At 39.3% G+C, this 19,135-nt stretch overlaps 1 protein-coding gene across 2 annotated transcripts in view; it reads right to left on the bottom strand.

The window, feature by feature from the left end:
- Positions 1-2,192: 2,192 nt before the first annotated feature.
- The window catches only part of slc39a11 (solute carrier family 39, member 11), a 157,837-nt gene continuing 140,894 nt past the window's right edge, over positions 2,193-19,135 (bottom strand). For both annotated transcript variants that reach the window (XM_084741242.1, XM_084741243.1), the window contains exons 7-10: positions 5,001-5,070; positions 3,195-3,293; positions 2,922-3,080; positions 2,193-2,428 (exon numbers count right to left, since the gene is read on the bottom strand). In XM_084741242.1, the coding sequence (XP_084597368.1) occupies positions 2,350-2,428; positions 2,922-3,080; positions 3,195-3,293; positions 5,001-5,070 (407 nt within the window). In that variant the 3' untranslated portion in view covers positions 2,193-2,349. The remainder of the gene's footprint in view (positions 2,429-2,921; positions 3,081-3,194; positions 3,294-5,000; positions 5,071-19,135) is intronic.

The raw sequence follows: 19,135 nt of genomic DNA, 5'->3' as shown, positions 1-19,135 counted from the left end.
GTGGTGTGTACATCTGTTTTATTATTAGTACTTACCCAGAAGCTATTGGAAGACCTCTGTGAAGGAATTTGTTTCTGGAGTTCCAGTTCTTTCTCACATGTTCATCACAAGTTAGTTACTTTTTTTAGACGATCTGTTTGCCCCTATTAAAACTAAAAGGCTGCTCAGAGTAAAATTTTGGTCTTTTGTGTGTAAAAATACCTGATTATGCTCTTTCTTAAAATTAAGAATTCTGTTCACAGTAACCACTTTATTATATTAGTTAAGCTGTGAAATTAAAGAGATCAGTGAAGTTTAAATGGCAGTGAATTAACAAAATAAATGACAAACTGATTCTAAACATATAAATTTGCCAGTAAAGCTTTTAAGGAAGTCTTTTTCTTTATTAATCCCTGGATTTGTTTTGGAACAAGACTAAAGTCTGCAGCTATGCTATGTTAGCTGATCTGTGAGGCTGTGCAGTAGTTCTTTGACACAAATGCTAATATCAGCATGCATCATCATGTTTGCCAGATTCACAATAAACACTAAACTCAATGTACAGCTGAGGTGGATGCTGAGGTGGATGCAGGTATTTGGTCATAAATCCATGGAGGCGTTCAAATACTCATACTACCATACTAGTTAGTATGTCAGATACAGTGCGCCAAAATGATCAGGATCTTCCACTGCATGTGGTCACATTTTGCAGTGTGCAAGCCAGCATGCTTTTCTGGCTATTCTGACCCACAATCCTCTGGACAAAAGAAGATGCATCACGTGACCTGAGCTGCTGAGAGAGGACAGACAGATGACGGCTCATTGACAGATGAGCTGCGTTCCATATCTCATACTTTTTACTTACATTTTTCAAAGTTCAAGGCACAATGTTGAAGCACTGTGTCCCAGCTGTATGCACAATACTAGCAACAGTATGTACTTTGGAAAAGTAGCTGCAGTATAAACTAAAGGAAAAAGATGAAGTATGTCATCTGGATTGCAGCTTTCATTTGTCATGTTAGTATTTACATACAAACATTTTATAAGACCTATAAGTAAACTAATTATATAGGAATGTCTTATAAAAGATAATAGTAATAATAATAATAAATGAAGAGTGGTGCATGAAGCTTTGAGGGCCTGCTATTTGTCGATTATTGTTTGGGGGAGGGTATTCTGGGTCATTATTCTCCAAATGTAGGAGTCACTGCACTCATAGTGTCCTAGAGCTGCATACATCATCCAGAAGCAAAAAAAAAGAATAATTTAAAAATAAAATCATTATTTTTAGGTTTGTAACAGTCTGTTAGCTGCAAGTGAATATTCATTTTTGGAATTAATGTCACAACGTCTCTCTAGACAAGGCAGACAGATGGATGAAACATACTGAGTGCCTTAAAAACCACAAAATGAAGAAAACTGAGAATCAACTGGTTGTTTAATTATATAAATACTTCACATTATTCAGCGTTAACTTCATCAGCATTTAAATAATTAAGACATGGCCCACAACATGATTCTAAAGACTGACCTGTCCACGGCTGGAGACCGTCTGTGCCGTTAAAACAAGAACAAGGCACTACATTTGATTTAAAAGAAGACTATCATTTCTTGTTTTGAGTTTGTTATAGAAGATGATAAAGTATATTATAAAGTAAATAATGTAGAAGTAAAGTTTCTGAATTAGTGGATCCTCGTGAAAGTCAGAATTAGACGGATCACATTTGAAATTTCAAGCTTCAGTACAGTACAATCGTATTGTACTTTTATATTTAGCAGTGATGATGATAAAGCAGGAGTCAGAATGGAGTAAACTGAATCTAATCGTCCCTTGGCAGCCACATAAATGACCAAATCAAACACCAGACTTCAAGTATTGCCATCATGAGGAAATACAAAACCTGGAAGAATTTAATAAAAAAGAAATAACATTCATTTAACTTTCATAACTGGCCATTTTTTGCTTTTATATAAATGCCTTTGAAAGAGCAAAACTCCAAAAAGCTATACCCACTCACCAAAACATTCATAAGCTCTGGAATCAGGAAAATATTCATCAATGTTCATAAATTCATTCCTAAAGGAGACATCTGCCACTTGAAAAAAGTGACAGCTGCTCTTGGAAATAACTGCCAGCATGAAATTAAGACATTAAAAATATTCAAGTCCATTCTTCCTCGCAAATTGTTTTACAAAATAGTTCCGTGTTTCTGAATTTCAAGTAGCAACAACTCAAACCAAAATGGATCAACAGTGTTTCAGAATAAAACACTTCATTTGGTCCCTTTTTTAAGGAACTGAGGTCAGCAGCGCTGTGATGAAATCGTGGCCACTGGTTCTGCTGACATGGCGCCAGTTGTCACGGTGACCTCAGCCCAGCCCCACGTCTAGTGACATCATCACTATGAAGCCCAGGATGGAGGTCCAGGACGCCAGTTTCCCATTTCCACTGGTGTCACCAAGTCAGAGCAAAGAAATGGGAGATTAGTTAGAGACAAATGCTGAAAGACTCTTTTGTGTTTCACTCTTTGCTGCTGTAATAAAAACGGTACCAACTAATAATGTTTTGTCGAGATAATTTACTTGTCGTCTTTGGATAAACTTGAATCTTTCAGTTTTACACCACCACCACAAAAGTGGAAAGTGAATAATGGTTAATAATTTAATCTTTTCAGTTGCAACAATTTCATTTTAACCCACCCAAATAATTCAGCTCTCTGTGAACATTTTTTGGGGGTTTCTAGAATTCAAAGTTTCAAGTTTATCAAAAGAAGAAAAGTAAATTATCTCAACAAAGGATGTGTTACAGGATATCTGATTAAGTTATCATGCTAACCAGCTCCAGCCTGTCCTGTCTTGTAATAATTCTGGTTCTGGGTTCCAGCAGCTGAAAACTTCCTGAGTTTTCTCAACTTTTTTGTTCGTCTTTACAGTGTTCTCACCTGACTTGAGCCTCAGGTATGATGTCATCCACCACCACGTAAACCATCGCCCCGGCAGCAAACGCCAACGCGTATGGCAACAGGGGTTCTGCCAAGACAACAGCAAAGGCGCCCAGCACCCCTGCAAGAGGCTCCACCATGCCGCTTAGCTGCCCATACCTGACGGAAAGCAGCGGTAGTCAAGTTACAGTGTCTAGATTTAAAGTATCTGTACTCGGTCTGAGCTTTTTCAAAGTGATGTTTAATTACTGTACTCAGTCACGTTTTCCATACCAGAAGGCTGTCCATGTTGAGACCCCTGAACCCCGGAGTGGCAAGCTCACCGCCAAGCCTTCTGGGAAGTTCTGGATGCCGATACCAATGGCCAGATTTCTGAGGGGACAAAACAAACAAAAACATAAGATCATATCTGGGAGGTAAGATGGGAAAAGACCAGAAGGACACCTGCTTTAGTCAGACTGTGAGAACCAGTGCCACCTCCCTCTGGCAGTATCGCCATTTAACCACTAGATGTCAGCAGCTCACAACACCAGACAGCTGCAATATTCTGTCCAGCCACCCAACTGCAATTATGGGCATAGATAGAAATCCTGCCTATATTCTTATCCTGCCTTTTTTCCTGGCAGTTATTCTTCCCCTACCTTTGAACACACTAAAATTTAAACTAACCCCAAACCTTATTTAATCATAAACTAACAAGCTAAATTCTCAACTGTGCACAAAACTTGGTCCAGACTGAAGTATCTCAACATGTATTGCTAAAAAATTGCTATAAAATTTTGTACAGACATTCGTTGTCCTCAGAGTACAAAGCCTACATATTTTAGTGAACCCCAGACTTTCCCTCTGGCACCAACAAAAGGTTGACATTTTTGCTTCACAGTGAAATGTCATAACTATTGGAAAGACTGCAAGGAAATTAGCAATAACTTTGTCAAGTCCAGATTGAATATCTTTCCCTGTACATCACTACCCCCCAGTAAGTTGTGATGAGATCTGCACCCTTGCAGGTACTTAGCATATACTTTCTCTCTAACCTACTCAGTATATTTTTACCTGCAGTACTATTGTGCAAGCAGTAGATGTCAGCAGCACCCAACAACAGCACCATGTTCTTCATGTAACCTTAAGACACAACAAACCTGCTATACAAACTCCCAACCAAATCATTTTCAAACCTTAACTTAAAGATTTCAATGCTTATAGTGAAAAAACACCATTTTCAATCTTATGAGCATCTACTGCTCCAGGTTTGGAAAAAGCTATTACAGCGTTTCCAAGCACATCGTCCTGGTGGGATTAATAATTTTGTGTCCAGCTGTGATGCTGTATATGTTTATAGTTCTTCCGTATTCAGTACCATGTCCCTGGATATTGACACTGACAGTAACTGGATCTGCTAACGACATTTGAATTGCCAGATACATTCATTAATTATATATGAATTAGCCACTTCAGTTTTCACTTGCCAGTGTAGAAAGGTGACCTATTGGATAAATGTGTATTTTACGTATCCTAATCCTTGGACAAAAAACCCACTAATATCCACTAACATCTGGGTTTTGTCTTCAGTGGGAAAGGGCACAATCAGCATCCACTCCCAGGTCAAGTATTTATCAGCTCCACCTCCAGTTGGCAGTGATGGGGACATGACGCAGACATGCTAATTTTCATCCCTTTTCTAGTGCAATGCTTGATGTCTTCTCGCCCCCGTTTGCAACCTCTTGACTCTTTGTCATCTCTGGCACAAATTCTATCCGTCGCCGTCGAGTAGCGCTCGAACATCCTCTCGGATTAGTTTGTGTTGAGTTTGAAAGAGAGACTTAAGCAAAAGATATGAAAAAGTAACCACTGTAACACTGTCACTGGCCTCCATGCTGCTCTCCACTGTTTACTAAGCCTGTTTTCTGGCCTGCTCGTGATGTTGAACATGACACATGAGGAAAAAAAAGTAGAAAGGCAAACTCGACTACTGCAATAGGAAAGGAGTCAACCCACATATTTAAAAAAAAAACAGTGAAAGCAGCTAATTTTGTTTTTGTTTTTGTAAAAACTGTATTGCCTTGATACCAGTCTTACCTGGCGCTTTCAAAAGTAGCAGATGAAGTCTTTCCAATGGCTCCGAATCCAACCCCAACAGCCAAACCCTCTGCAGATAAAAAACACAAGGGCAACAAAAGTACTTGGTTAGGTTTAGGGAAATTAATCTACTCGGTTAGGTTTAGGAGAAGGTCATGGTTTGTCTTTGCAATGCGGGTGTAAATAGCCATTCGCTAGTACATTACAGGTGCAATAACAGGAGAGTTTGCTGAATAAAAAACCTGCTGTGGGTCTGGAATGACATGTGATTTACTTCATATAGTACATGAGACCTTTGGTCTGTTGTTTCAGACAGAACACTGTGATCTACTTACAACAAAAGTTCATGGGGAGCTCTACTGTATTCTTTTATTCAGTCTCACCTTCATTAATCATGTTTTAACTGATAAAGCCTGCTGTGAGGTGTTATCCTCTGAACCATATTTGCAGAGGCATGTAGACCGTAGAATGAAATGTATTTGCTCAGCTAATGATCCACAACTGAGGGCAAATACTGTACGGTTCTGCTTCTACAACTACACAGTAGTGAGGGGGATTTCTACAGTTTTGATCACTGTACAGAGCCTGTCTTTGTTCCCCCTTCGCATGCTCTGCACACACTGAGCAGCATCCCTCTGCTCTGATGTCCCATTTGTCTCATTTGAAATGCCTGTCATGCATACTTAAAGTAAACAGCATACAAATTGAAAGTGAAAAGGTCACAGTACGGGATGGATCTATGGGTGTATCTGTGTGAGAGTGTGTTTGCGCGCACATGCAATCAGATCCACAGGCTACTCTGCATTTCATACCAAAAAGGCAGAGAAACATTATCATGGCTACTTCATATGCTGACAAACAGCCCTGTCATGCCATACCTAGCTACAGTAGGTTATTATAATGCTTACAAAGGTTGTTACTATGCTAATTTTCAGATTTCTTCTCCAATCATTATTAGAGTAAGTCTCACTTTGATCACCTAACTGACAAAATCCCAGAATGCTGAAAGTCCCTCCTCCCTAAAACATTTTTCTGACCGAAGAGATTATTTTGAGTTGTGTATTTCCATCCTATTAGTATGCAGACACCACACTGCACACTATTTTGTTAGCGTATAAACATAATTTTTCACATTTTGTCACTAACACGCAGCTGTGGAGCTTTGGCTGGACTGCAGCAGAATGGAAAACCAGCACAGTGAACGCAAAAGTCTGGACTTACTAAGCTACTGATGGAGTGTGCCTATACTTCTATACTATCAACATGCAAGTGCAGGTCCTTCATCCCAACAGCTGTCAGTCTCTATGACACCAACCTGTCAGAATGTGGGAACGTCTGAGTCTCTGTCACATCACTCATCACTTACAGCATACAGCTGATTTGCACTGTTCTCCAGCTGAGGTTGTACTTTTTTTTAAACTAATATTTATACATTTTTATAATTATATTGCTGTGTGTGTATTTATATTATATATGCATAGCATAACACACCTTTCCTATAGGCCTACTTTACTTTACTACTATATCCTTTTTATATATGTATGCAATTTTTTCTTCTCAGTATAAGGCTGCACAGCATGTGTATTTACATTTTTATCATTTTTTGGTATTTAATTATTGTGCACAACAATCCATATATACCAGTACATCCGTTCATTTATCCATATATCTGTTAAGTGAAAGATGTACATAGTGTATATAGCTTATGTGTGTGTAGTTTACTAAATTCATAGTTATATTTTTATTGTTTTTTATATTTTTATTCTACTTATATTTTCTGTATTTATCACTTAATCCTTTTTCTGCTTGTAGTATTTTTTGAGTGGCTGTAACAGGTGAATTTTCCCAGTATGGGATCAATAAAGGCTATCTTATCTTAAAATCTGTTCTATTTCCACTATAATCTGATCAATTTCTTATAGACTTTGCCCTCACATGTGCGACAATGGCGAAACAGGATGTGGTCGGCACAGAGCCACTTCAGAAGAAATCAATAACCAGTCCAAACCTCACCAATGTGTCTCAGTTCATCATATGCGCACAGATGGCAGAGACAGTAGCGTCCGATATTCACCATGAAGGAATGAAACTGGAAAGCAACCTAAAATCCTACCGCTGTGAGAAGCTGAGATGATGGTTACACAGTGTAACAGTCCAGCATAGAACAGAGTAGGAAGAGAAAACAGCTCTTCATGTGCCCAGAGGCATGAGGGAGAGCGCGCAGTTAAAGCACCCCAAATAACAATCAGTCTGACAAAACAACCGCAGACAGAACAGAATGAAAGAGCAAAGAGAGATAATTAGAAGAGATAGAATTGTAATCAGGAGTTCGCTCTCAAATCAAACATCTTAACATGAGTGGAAAGTATTGTTCTTGCAACTGCACTTCTAACATTTTTTGACATAGCCTAATCATGTCATGTGATCTGCTGCTTCAGAACACTACAGAAAATTGCAGATGAACATTTAATATCCAGGAATTCACACTGTAGACAATACAACAGACTCAACACGGTCTCTAGAAATAAGACTGTTTTCAGGGTGCTGTTATGCTGACAATGTAATTCTGCCTGGATTATATTCACAGACTATGTTTCTTTGTTACAGTGCATTTATACAAGGGGTGGATAAAGTGTACAGGACTTTGACACCACAGTCTGGGGTTCACATCCAGACTCCTGCAACAGAAGCACTTTGATTAAGGCAAGGACTTATCGTGATTTTTGGTTGATTTAGCAAAAAAACCCACTTTGGTTAGTTAGTGAAACATTGTCATTTCAGTTAAATATTAATATAAAAATCTCATATCATACACACCACAGACTTTTGGACAATGCTGTAGCCAGTGCAACTGGAGAGTGATTATTTTTTTGCTTATTTTTTTGGAAAAAAGAAATTAAAGTCAGTGACCATTTCACTGATCTTGCAACATGGTGGGGGCTGGTTTGCAAGATGGCATAAACATGAATTCTGCTGTTATGGGGTCTCTCACATTATATCACTAACAAAAGAAAGTTTGATGATGTGAGATGGTGTGGGATCATGGGAGCTGTCTTCTTGAAGACCCTCAAGAACCTGTTGTTGCTGCCTACCTCTGCAGCAGGTCTGACGCCATGTTTATATCGGAAACAGGTGAGCTGGTGGCAGTAACTGAAAGCACCTTTACAGCCTCACAGAAGTACTACTCTGCTATGTGTAATTCTATTCTTCTATTCCTTTTTATTTGGAAATTGAGTCGGTGTCATGAGCAAGAAATAAAAAAATGGGGCTTTTATGGCTTCGTTGTAGGCTATGTTTTGGTACAATACATTATATAGTAGTAATTAATCTGTTCTCTTTAATGGAAGAATGGCTGATCTCTTTAAACCATTTCTCTACACTCCTGTGGTTTTCTTCTCCTGTATTATCTGCCTCAGTCTCTGTCTCTCTGCCTGCAGTATTAATAGCCTACATCAAGCTACACTCCCTTAAACCAAGAACAAGTGACAAAGATAAAGATAAGGCTATGAGAGAAGTAAGATGCACAAAAGAGAGAAGAAATTAAGATTGAAAAGACCACGCAAAGGCGAGAGACTAACGGATTGGTATCCCGATGTCCCTGCAGCTGCAGACATCACGAGGCTCAAGGCCACTTCATCATCATCCAAGGCCCGTCATTACCTCTGATAACAATGCACACCGGTTCTAATCAAATTCCCACTGGCCCATTACAGGCAAACATACTGTAGCACCATTATGCACAAAAGCACCCTTCAGTGATACTGCGGGTCCGATTTACTATTCATCTCAATCCTCTGGAACTGACCGAAATGGCATGGGGCCAATAGAGACTCCACTGGCACCAAAATACCATCCACTGATTCTGAATAAAACATCAGCTGAGAGAGTTTCAGGGGAAGTACAAGGCTAGTAGCAGATTAGGAGTTTTTAAAATCTTAATCGATTTACTCAGATGGCTCTCTTAATTTCCAAAACATCTCTGACACTATTATCTGCTGCGCCTGTCGGAAAGTTTGTCAGTATCATCGGCCCTTTAGGATCAAGGGTAAAGATTTTCTGACAATAGCAGCTCACCGATAGCACTGCTACACAGCTGGAAATGTGAGTTGGGGGTTTGGGAGTGTTTTGCAAGCCCGCTGAGCTGGAAGCTCTTCTTCCAAAACAGAGGCCAGGGTTAGTAGGGGAGCACTAAACTCCCACACACCTGTGAGGTTTTACTCAGGAGACTCATGTTTTAGTGTCTCTGTCGGCATCTCTTGGCTGTTGAGTGAATATCTTACGGGTATGCTGCAAGCGGCGAGCAATCTGCATCGGAGCGGAGAGCAGTGCTGTGGTTCCTCAGTGAAGGATTCAAAACTTACATTTGATGTGACATTGATTTGACTTCAGAATGTTGTCAAAGTCCAAGAACACCAGAATCCTTTCTTTGCATTTTTGAAGGCCTGGTTTGAGTGAACGGTTGGAGGAAGTCTATACAGAACATTTTCCATCAAAATTACATTACATTCGTTTGGCATACGGGTTTATCTGAAGTGACTTAGATTTTTATTAGCCCAGAATACTTTTTGGACTCGATGGAAAAAGGAATATCTCATGGAATTACAATCAGCACACTGTTCCTCACCTGTCAAAAGATATACAGAGGTAAGGCCTGGAGATGTACTAGTTAATGGAGATTGACTTCCCAAACAACTTTGGAGGGAGGAATTACAGAAGTATATGCGGGCAGAGATGGAAAAGTACAGTCTTGTGATGTTGCCTGTGATCTGGCATACAAACTGGACTTTCTAGGTTGTATTTCACTGTCTCACCTGTATTTGAAGCAACACACCCCCACCAGTGCAACCCCTGTTTGAATGTTGGGCTGTTTTCGGTCTCAGCACCCCGTTATTGAAGTTTCTTTGACATTTCAAACCTGCTCTCTGACAGGAGTTACAACAACCACTGAGCTTTCATTGTGCTCACGTCCGCATATGGCATTGTTGAGCTTTGAAAGGCGTGCACTTCTGAAACCTCTGCAAACTTCTGGGAGCAGACTCGCAGAGATGTTTACGTGCATCTTCTGACAGCCACGGACTCTTACAAGGAACGGTCACTGCAAATCAGATACGAATGCAAAGCTGTTCTGAGTGACCTCCTTTATTCTTCAGTGACCTTTCCCCATCCACAGAGAACAATGGGTCACTGAGTGGTTTGATGAGTATGAAAATGATGTGAGTCACATGCTCTGGCCCTCACTGCCACGAGATCCCATTAGACAGTGCTTTCAACCACCATCATCAAACACCGAATGAAAGAACATCAATGCCAAGAATCAATGCCAAGGAACACCGAAGCTGTTATGGACGCTTGTGTTGACCCAGCACCTCCCTGAGAAATGTTGCATTGTTTCTTCCATTAATTGTCATGGTATATAAACAATAACTAATACATATAAAATGTTATGAATGTGTCAGAGAGTTTTTTGAGAAGCACACACATTGAAAGTCTGCATCAACTCCACTGTCTGTCTAGGACCAGAGGAAAGGAGATTGAGGTGATGACCGACTATAAATATCTTGGTCTCATTATTGATCACAAACTCTCCTTGCACCGATGCTATTTTTATGAATGGACAACAGTGTATTTATTTTCTTAGAAAACCCTTTTTTAATGTTGACAGAATTCTCACCCTGCTTTACAAACTCTCTATTGAGAACATAGTGTGTTATTGAATTGTATGCTGGTATGGACAGGAACAAACTAAGAAAAAATGTTCAGAGCTGTGAGGAAAGCAGGGGGCAACAGTGTACTGACTTGTGCCACCTGTACCTGACCAGACTGACTGAGAAGGCAGGCAAGGTCTGGATGGACACATCCCACCCACTCTCAGAGGACTTCTAGCTGCTCCCCTCTGGTCAGAGTATTAGATACCCAAAGATCAAAAACTGGTTTAATCCCATGGCAATAACTCAATTAAACAAGATGTAGAGCCACTGTGATTCAGGGGAAATACATGGACTAGGGTATGTGAAATAGATGAATAAATAGGGGTTGTGCAGTAAAGTCACTGTTTATTTTTATATTTGTTTTTATGTGATATATTAATGACTGCTTCAACAGATGATCTCGGCCTACTGTTGTTCTCTAATGTGCTATTATGTGTCTATGTTTCTGTGCTGTGCCATGAATGGACTCTAAGAGGACATTAAAGTCTAAGTCTATGTAGAGAAGTGTAATGTCACTGGCAAACAGTGAAGACTGGTTGGGATAATTCCTCAGAATGTAGGTCTTCAATTCTGTCAGGGAAGAAATGAGAGATGTTTTAGTTTGTCACCTGTGTATGTCTTTTCTGTGTATTTTTTTCACTCCCTAGAGGAAACTCAGACTGTTAGTGAGCAAAATTGTGTGTACATGCCTGTGAATGCGGTTCACACGATTGTGCATGTGTGTGTGTGTGAGTGCCTGTGTGTGTGCAGCAGCTGGTCCTATCCAATTCCTGCTTAATGTTCTATGCTCTTTTAAGCGAGTCTGACGATACTGCCGCTGACAGCCCATTGTCACAGCAGCCACTCATTTCCATCGCACTTTCCTTTAATCTCCACTCCTCATCCATCTACACGCCCCTTTTTCCACTGAGCCCGCCATTACTGCGCCTCCTCCCTCCCGGCCCCGTCTCCTTCTTCCTCTACTGCACAACTGTGACGTTTTAAGTTAATTTTACCCCATTTCTCATCCGTTTTGGGGTGAGACGTTCCCTTAAACCACATCAAAGTCTCCTCTCATCTCTTTACGCTGTTGCCTCTTCATTCTCCCATCATCACGGACAGCAAGGTGACATTTCAAAATGCACAATTAACTACTAGATCAAAAAAATACATATTTCTTGATAAAAAACATGATTTAATCCTGTGCAATACCGCAACATCTAAAGAAATCTAATTAGCAGTAACTCATCACTTGTAGTTGGAGTGACTCAACAAGAGACATTTGAAGAAATATTCCAGTGTGTTTCTCTGTTCGCCCCTAATCTAAAATCTTATGTTAAATTCACTTTATTCTTGCTTTGCATCTTGTCAGATCTCAAATATTGGCCTTTATTTTCCTCAACTTCAGGCCTGTATTACAAACAGGCTGAAACAAGTATTAGAAACAGGCTTTATTCCCATTTGCCCCATTTTACAAGTTTATTTGACAAGATTTCAGTAAGACGCCTCCCTGTTTTCTGATCTGCTCCTGTTTATATTCGCTGCTGTTACTGCAAACTCAAAACTGCCTCCATGTTTCTGCTGTGAGTGTCTCTTTGTCATAGAAATTCTGTTCATAGCAAATAAATTTCCAATTGCAGTGACTTTGTTGTTCTCTTGTGTAGTGTTAAAGGGACAGTTCACCCCAAAATCAAAAATACATGTTTTTCCTCAGGCTTGTAGTACTATTTATCTATCTGGACTTTTTGTTTTGGTATGAGATGCAGATTTTTGGAGATATCACCCATAGAGCTGTCTGCCTTCTCTCCAATATTATGGCTAAATGGCACTTGGCTCGTGGCGCTCAAAGCACCATCTCCTTCAAAAAGTCATGACCCAGTTACTTGAGATAATCCACAGACCTTGTTATGGGTAGATTTTGAAGTAGTTCCGGTAGATTCTACTGCAGAAAGAAAGTAGTTTCTATATGAACCTGCTCACAACAAGGTGTGTTGATTATCTTGAATGACTGTGTCATGATTTCTGGAAAGGGACACTGGTTTTGATTTTTTTTTAACAGAAATGTAGATAGATAAATACCACTACAGGCCAGGGGAAAAATATGTACCTTTTAAATCACTATTGTCTGACTCATCGGATGTACTCTGTCAGCATCGCGGGATCAGCTGTGTGCATTTTCAAATTCCCCAGGACACACCAACAATCTCAGAGAAAGAAACCTACAGGCTGAAAATGGCAAATTAGCACCTGGGATGCTAACGAAATGAAAACAAACAAGCTAGAAGCAGTTACCTTTTCTTTTGCACAGATGTAGTCATTTTAATGCCCTGCCCTCCCCATGTGCAACTATTCCACCAAAACATGTTCTCCCCTGACAAGGTGAGGAATGTGTCTTTGCAAGGGCGCCATCACTGCATCCTGGGCTTATTTTCACCCTAGATGATTGTAATTGGTTAGAGAAATACAAACTAGCCAGACCGTTTTTTCCCTCAGCAGTGGAATGATTGGTGGAGTAGGACCTTTGTCTCGCACTGAGCGCTGTGGAGATTGGAGTCTGGGTGAGACAAAGAGAAGTTACTATGATTGAAAGTCAACACTTTGTGCACAGATGTTTCAGAAAAGCCTCCCAGTCTCAAAGGGCTTAACTTTTCCCGTCCATGATAGGCTTTTTATTCAACATATTTGCAGCTCATTTTCACCCCCAATGTCTGTCTGACGCTGTAGACACCCCTGTAGTGTCATTTCTGCTGGCATCCCTCTAGTGTTATGCTTTTATGTGCTGTCAAAGTCAGGTGATGTAATATAAAGAGCACAGAAGTCTGCTTTGGGAAGAAGTGGGGTGGATGGACAGGCCAAACAAACACGGGACTTTCACCCAGGAGAACGCTGTTCATGTGAAATCAGTGGGTTTCACAAGTTGTGTATACTTATGTTGATAACTTAACATATGTTGCCTGATGTACATGAACTTAAGTTCAGTAGTGACATACTTTTTTAAACCCAAAGCGACATCTTTACTTAAATCTTAAATCTAGTTTAGTTTCCTAAACCTACTCACATAATTTTTCTTATTTTATTTTGAAAGTCTACCCAGATGTTGCATATTTATGATTGCAAGTGAAAAACTGACACTAGAGGGGTGTCTAATTTAAAGCTCTACTTTTTATTGTGATCATACAATTGTAGTACAATTGAGGACAATTAAACACACAAATTCATGCAACACCACCTGACCTGCATAAATGTTTTTTATGGTGGGAGAAACTGACAAGAAAACCCACACGGACACAGGAAGGACATGCAAACTCCACACAGAAAGGTCGTGTACAAACTGGGATTCAAACTCGTAACCTTCTAACTGAGCCCTGCTACCCATATTTGAGAATGAACATATTTTATGTCCAAAATCCGAAGATACTGAGTTAATGTCAAACAAGGAGAAATAAACTGTAAATGCTTAAAAGCAAAAAGCTTGAACCGGGGAATGCTGAACATTTTTGAATGATAATTTCTAGAGGATTATTTCTGAAAACAGTTGTCAGTCAATATTTTTCTGGTTTAAATTGCTGATACTTTCAATGTGGAACAGCTGATCTTATTTTCAAATGATTGGTTATTCCTTGGTCAATTGTTATAATGCAACTATCTAAGTACTTAGTATTTACAGACAGTGATTAGAATTATTCACAACAAGATTTAGACAGTTATGCTTGTGGCTATTCATCTCTAACTAAATTAGTAAAGTTAAGTCCAGGAAAATGATCTTTCTAAAGAAAACAATAAATTGCTCAGTCAAGCATACGGGAAAAGAAAATAAGTTGCATTTGTTTCTTGTGTTTCTGAAGAAACTGTACTTCCAGTAATATTAAGATATTCCTGCTTCTCTCTTGTTCTGCTTGGACCAACTGTTAGCTTTAGCTGTCAATGACTGCTCCATCCATCACACTAACAGGGATCATCCCTAATGGTGGGGAGAGAGGAAGGCCATCAATCTCCTGCTCAGTTTGATAGACCGTCACCAGAGTCTTGTCACGGCTCTGTCTCCGGAGCATTCAGAGCCCCTCTGAAGATCGGTACGTTGTTATGCAGCTGCTGTTTGCGTTGTTCAAGAGGAAGAGCTGCACACCAACACCGCCAGGGTGGGGGCCTCCATTCCCACTGCGATGGCTAGGTGTCAAAAAATAAAACGCACTTATCACATCCTGGGAAAAAGGGCTGATTTTCTTTCAGCACCTAATAACGTAACAAATTGCTGTTCAATATCAGTATTAAAAGCTGGACCAAAAATCTGATGTAAAATAGGGCTCTTTCATCAGCCTGAATCACAAAATGGGGCTATCACAGAGAGGAGCTGCTAAGAGGAAGAACGTAAGTGTTTGTAGCTCATGTTAAATTACATGATTACTGGGTGAAGAAGCACTTCAAAGGAGGCAAACTGGTCCCTCTTACTGTAATTTGGGGCTGCAAAATTACACATAACACCAGTATACAGCAGAACAGCTCCCATTACATATCTATATAAGAAAGAAGAAAGTATGGTAAATGTTTCTATATTTTGTTCTATTAGTAATGAAATGTGCATGAATAACACAATGCCTCGATGAGTAACTGGAGAAGTTAAGTAAACACAAGTCTAGAAAAATGCCATCTACAACCTCTAGAGAGCGTCACTGAAACCAGGGACCCACCTGATCATATTCATACAGACACACACATGGACACACACACGGTTGCAGAGTGAGAAAGATGGGCATTGAGGCACCGTCGTAAGAAGAAAGGAACTATTTCAGACGGAAAATTGGTCCTAATTGGTCAAAAATGATCTGAGTGATGCATTTTTGGTCCAACTTTCAGGAGCAGATGTAAGAGCATTTTATCAACTTTCTAAACTTAGGGAATCACTCCTGTCTTGGCCATTATTTAGGGGATTTTGTTCAGGCAGAGACGTGCACACATTCTGTGGAACTAATGATGCTGATTGATCACTATGAGCTTCTTAAAAGATGAATTATGGGGCAGATTAGCACCTTCCTTTCAAATGTATTGAAAATTATTTTCAGGCTTTGTAAATCACAGTCCATGTGCTAAATTAGCCTATTTGCATTTTCTCCTCTGCGCATTTTGCACACTAGGATAGAAACACCCCATATTGCATCTTCATTAAGGCAAACATACTAAAAGGACGATGCGTTGTGTCTTTCACATTTGAAAGACGCAGTCCTCAGTGCGCACTGTTAGTAGATCAGCTCTCACATTTGTTTGCGGGTAAAGTTTGCGCACGTTTTTACATGCAAACCTTTAGTAAATCAGGCCTCTAGTGTGTATCTTAATCAAGGACACAAATACGACACGAACTGGGAATCATGCCTGGATTCACCTTCATGTTGTGTGCAGATGAAGCTGTTGTTAAAGAACAATAGCTGTGACAAGATGAGGCACTACTGAGCATTACAATAATCCAAATTTTATTTGAATGAGATCATTGTCTTGTGGTGTCTCTTATTCAAATATAGATTCAAAGAGGCTTTTTGATGTTTTTATTTAGTTATTTTAGGTTAAAATGTAGATGCATATCCTGTCCCTAGGGTGTTATTATACACATTAAACATTATGGTGCTTATTGGTCATGTACTTTAAACGTTTTATCACCCTGCTTTTCTTCCCTCAGCACCAACAGAGATGAAGTCTCTTGATATAACTATGAACTTTGAAAGTGCAGATCAGTAACAGCTTTACAGAGCAGCCTTTATGAGGAGGCTGGAGAATGAAAAACATGTCCAATTTCGATCATTCTTCGTAAAAAATCCTTGACTGCATGGCTTACACTTATTGTGCTGTTAAATATTTCCTTGAATTTCATTTCAGTATAGGCTGAACATCTTATTGTGCAATATAATAACACCTTGTGTGCTAGTAAAACTCTACAAATTGGGGTTATAATTTAAAGTAAACAAGCATTCACTATAGACACTGGACTTGATAACTTCAGTCTTATATCCAAAAAGAAAGTATGGAAAGAAACTATATGAGGGACTTTTAAAAAACTTTCTTTGTGCTAATATAGTCACTAATATGACCAGAGTACAAAGAAAATGTTCTCAAAGCCAATGGAAACATGAATTGAATCCAAAATATGAAACTATGAGCCAGGTGTCAAAATAATGTAATTTTCCTTTACACATCATAGACAGGTACAAGGCTTGCAAACTGGAGACTTCCTCATACGATACACACACACATGCATATATATATGTATATATATATATATATATATATATATATATATATATATATATATATATATATATACATGCATAGGTTATATTTCTGAAATCCATTCTGTATGAGGCGCGCACTTCAGCGCAGGTGTTTTCCATGGTTAACATGTCAAAAGCTGTTAAAACTGCTGCGCTTGTATCCTACTCCATGTGTTTTGTCTGAATGAAAAGTGTGACACCGATCCCACAGTAACACAACTGTATGTCAAAACAAAAGTTGTGTGAAAAAGGCAGACACGCTCCCTTCCTCCCTCTCTCTGTCTCTGAATGTGAGTAAACAAAAATCCAGGTGCTGTCTAGTTATTCTTTTCTTTTCTAAATTTTTGCAAACTGACTATATAAAGATGTACGCTGGCAGATGCAGTGCTGCAGTGTGCTGTCTACTACAGGCTACAACACGCCACCTTTCCGTCCTGTCTATCTGTTAGTCATTATTCATATCATGCAGTGATTTGCTATATAATGCTTATAATTGGATATTTCTTTGAGAGCTCTTAAATAAACACATCACATCCTTCTAAAAGGTTATTAATGATTTTTTACTCTTAAATCACTCATAAAAGGACAATAATTCATTGGCAAACATTTAGCATTAACTTGAACTCTTATTAATGTAAAACAGGCAAACTTGTAAACTTGTGTTGCCAAAGAAACCAATATTTCAGCTTTACATGTTTCCTTAATCTCTGATGACATGTCATCCTCATTTTAAGATTCAGTGCAGTAAATATTTTACATACTTTCCCTTTAAAGCTACTACAAGGAGTTTTCAACTGGCTATGAAACAGTCTCAGTTTACTACTGATGTCACCATATGACCTACATAAGCACATGAGATATATAGTTGTTCTTGATGCCTGCCGCTGCGTCAGATTCTCTTTGAAATCGGATGAAACGAGCCTGTCTTTACATTTTTCCAGGCTGAGTTACACTGAGTAGTATGAAAACTAGCTAAAGTGAAGCAGGCGGGAGATTTTTATTTTGATAATTTTATATTTGATGTTGTATTGGGTGGTTACGGCAGCGGAAACACTCCCGCTTTTATCTGCAGTGGCCTCCAAAATCGTCAAAATATGACAGGTCGTTGTGGTAACTTTAATTAAAGAGTCTGCACACTTTTTACACAAATGTAGATGTTACATCTGGCACCTGCACCCTTATGCTCAGTGTGCAGTGATGTTTGCATCACTGCACACAGTTGGTCCGTCACAGACAAATGCATCGTTTGGCTCGACTTCTCTTAACTTATTTTGTACCTGAGATATCACATTTTCTGGTTGGTGGTACAGACTCTTGGGGGTGGGGGGGGTCCTCTTCATTAACAGTCTCATAGGAGATCTCTGTGAGTGAATCCGCCTACAAGTGGCTCTGCATGTATGTGGGCATGTGTGGTTGATGTGCATATGAGTCTGATTATATCTGCACCTGTGTAGATGTCTGTATGTCGTACATGTGTTTTTATAGGAGCACATTTTGCATGTATATGCAACAGTTATGAGAACTAAGGAGTATGTAGTGACCAGTGAACGCTTTTACTCATTAATGAACTGGTCTTTCACATTAAATTTCATATTCAGTGGAGTACTCCCTGGTAACACAATCACCATTTATTCTCCTCCTCCTCCACACCACACGTGTCCCTAATTTGCTTTTTATCCACACTAGCAAACAATCACTCCACAGTATGACACTGATGCCGCTGGTAGAGCTAATGGAAATCAAGAGTGTCAAATCAAGCATAAGGTGGAAAAATCATTCAAACACGTGAAACTGCATTTTCTCATTAATTTGACGTGAGCAAATCGTTAATTGTCCATAGCTCAATACTCTGCTCATGATGTATTCTGTGTTCCTGCAGTTAATCAAACCATCAGATGAATGTAGTGGAGTAAAAGGTGCAATAATTTCCTGGGAAGTCGTATCTGATGTTAGCCGCCTGATCAGAAAGATAACGTGAGACTGCAACAATCAAAACCGACATCTACACAAGAGATACTGAGATCTAAGTCAAAGTGTGATTAGAAAATGTGAGAAAAATTTGAATTAAAATTAGAGCATGCATCAAAAATTCACAGTGCCAGGAGCACATCAGGCAACTTACTGTTAAAATTAAGTAAATTATGATTTTACATTTATTAATCAGAGCTGTTTCCTCCCTCTTCCCCCTCAA

Source organism: Lutjanus erythropterus, chromosome 17 (genome assembly GCF_056507025.1).
Source record: "Lutjanus erythropterus isolate fLutEry1 chromosome 17, fLutEry1.hap2, whole genome shotgun sequence".
In the NCBI taxonomy this organism is placed as follows: domain Eukaryota; kingdom Metazoa; phylum Chordata; class Actinopteri; order Lutjaniformes; family Lutjanidae; genus Lutjanus; species Lutjanus erythropterus.
The sequence above is the reverse complement of the archived record's forward strand: the minus strand, read 5'-3'. Positions and strand labels throughout refer to the sequence as shown.